Here is a 1376-nt window from a genome sequence, read left to right as displayed (position 1 = left end):
GATAGATAGATAGATAGATAGATAGATAGATAGATAGATAGATAGATAGATAGATAGATAGATAGATAGATAGATAGATAGATAGACAGATATGAAATTATCTGCAACAAATACATACACCAAAAGTCGTGACTAACAATATACTTCAAAAGGACAAAAAGAACAGAGCAAAACGTCGTCTCCGAAGGCCTGCTGCGCATGTGCATCCTTGCTTTCTTTTGTCCGTTGAGCAGAGGATTTGTGAAGAAAAGGAGCAGATCTGCCAGCACCAGGAACAAGTTGTCTGGGGATATCACCACACGGCGAGTTCGCAAAACGACGACTTATACCGCTAGTCTTCTTTCGGTCTCCCCGTCTTCGAGTCACAGTATTGGTCTGACCGTAGGCCCCTTTTTTCACGTTGGTGGGTACAGACTTCTGAGCCATTGCGTCGAGCATTGAAGAGAAAGACGTAATTTTATCCGTTATGGCTGAGGATCTCTTAGACGTAGACGTGTTTGCTTGTTTACTTGGATCTCGCTTGTCGGACATCTTGCTCGAGTGGCCGAGTTTGTCGTTAGGTTCAGCCCCAGCCTTGAGTGACGGAGAAGTCATGCGTGACGGCACGAGAGGACTAGGGGAGACTCCAAGAGACGGGGTGACCTTGCCTGGGGGAATTCTGTGTTGTGACTCGGACTGATTGCCACGCCGTCCGGTCACGTGGATTATCTCGCTGGCAACCGAGGGGAAAGCGTACAGGTTCAAGGTCACGATTGAATCTTGGATGTAGGCAGATACCCGCCAGCCAGGTCTGCGGAGAAAAGGGTATTACCGGCATCGGAAGTGTAGCAGTTAAGCCATTCACTGTTACGAGTTCGATTCTCAAGTGGGGGGGGGGGGGGGGGGTTATCGAGTATCTCGGTATTTTTGTTGGAATGTTGTATACATCTCGACCCGGTTTGTCTCTGACGGACATGGACGAAGCCTGCCTCCTAAGTGATCTAAATCATATCGATGAGGGCGTAAAAATACCTACAATTAAAAAGAAACAAAGGTGTTGTGAATTGTCTCGATTCTTTGGGGTGAACTCACTTGTTGTTGTACTGCATTCTTTCCAGTAGAATGTGGGAGGTTGGCGGGTGCTCTGGTGTGATTTGCTTCTTCGTTCATATCAAACATCTATCAACCTTATCTCTCTTCCTACTTTTTGTAGTAATTACTTTCCTGTAGTACGTCTGATCTCCGGCCCTTATATGACCTAATTGTGTTGCAAGTGCCGTTAAGCTATTATTAAAACAAAACTTGTAGTGTTGTTGTGGTTGGTGTTGGGGTATTGTTTGGGGGTGTTTTTTGGTGGGTTCTTTTGTTGTTGTTGTTGTTTGTTTTGTTGGGGGGGG

General features: G+C 45.9%; 1 protein-coding gene across 1 annotated transcript in view; it reads right to left on the bottom strand.

Annotated features, from left to right (window-relative positions):
- The window catches only part of LOC101864052, a 7758-nt gene that overhangs the window by 3471 nt on the left and 2911 nt on the right, over positions 1-1376 (bottom strand). The window contains exon 3 of the mRNA XM_013080192.1: positions 138-790. Coding sequence (XP_012935646.1) covers positions 138-790 — 653 coding nt within the window. The remainder of the gene's footprint in view (positions 1-137; positions 791-1376) is intronic.

The sequence above is a fragment of the Aplysia californica genome, unplaced genomic scaffold, assembly GCF_000002075.1.
Source record: "Aplysia californica isolate F4 #8 unplaced genomic scaffold, AplCal3.0 scaffold00078, whole genome shotgun sequence".
NCBI lineage: Eukaryota > Metazoa > Mollusca > Gastropoda > Aplysiida > Aplysiidae > Aplysia > Aplysia californica.
Note: the sequence above shows the minus strand (reverse complement) of the source record. Positions and strands in the feature narration are given on the sequence as shown.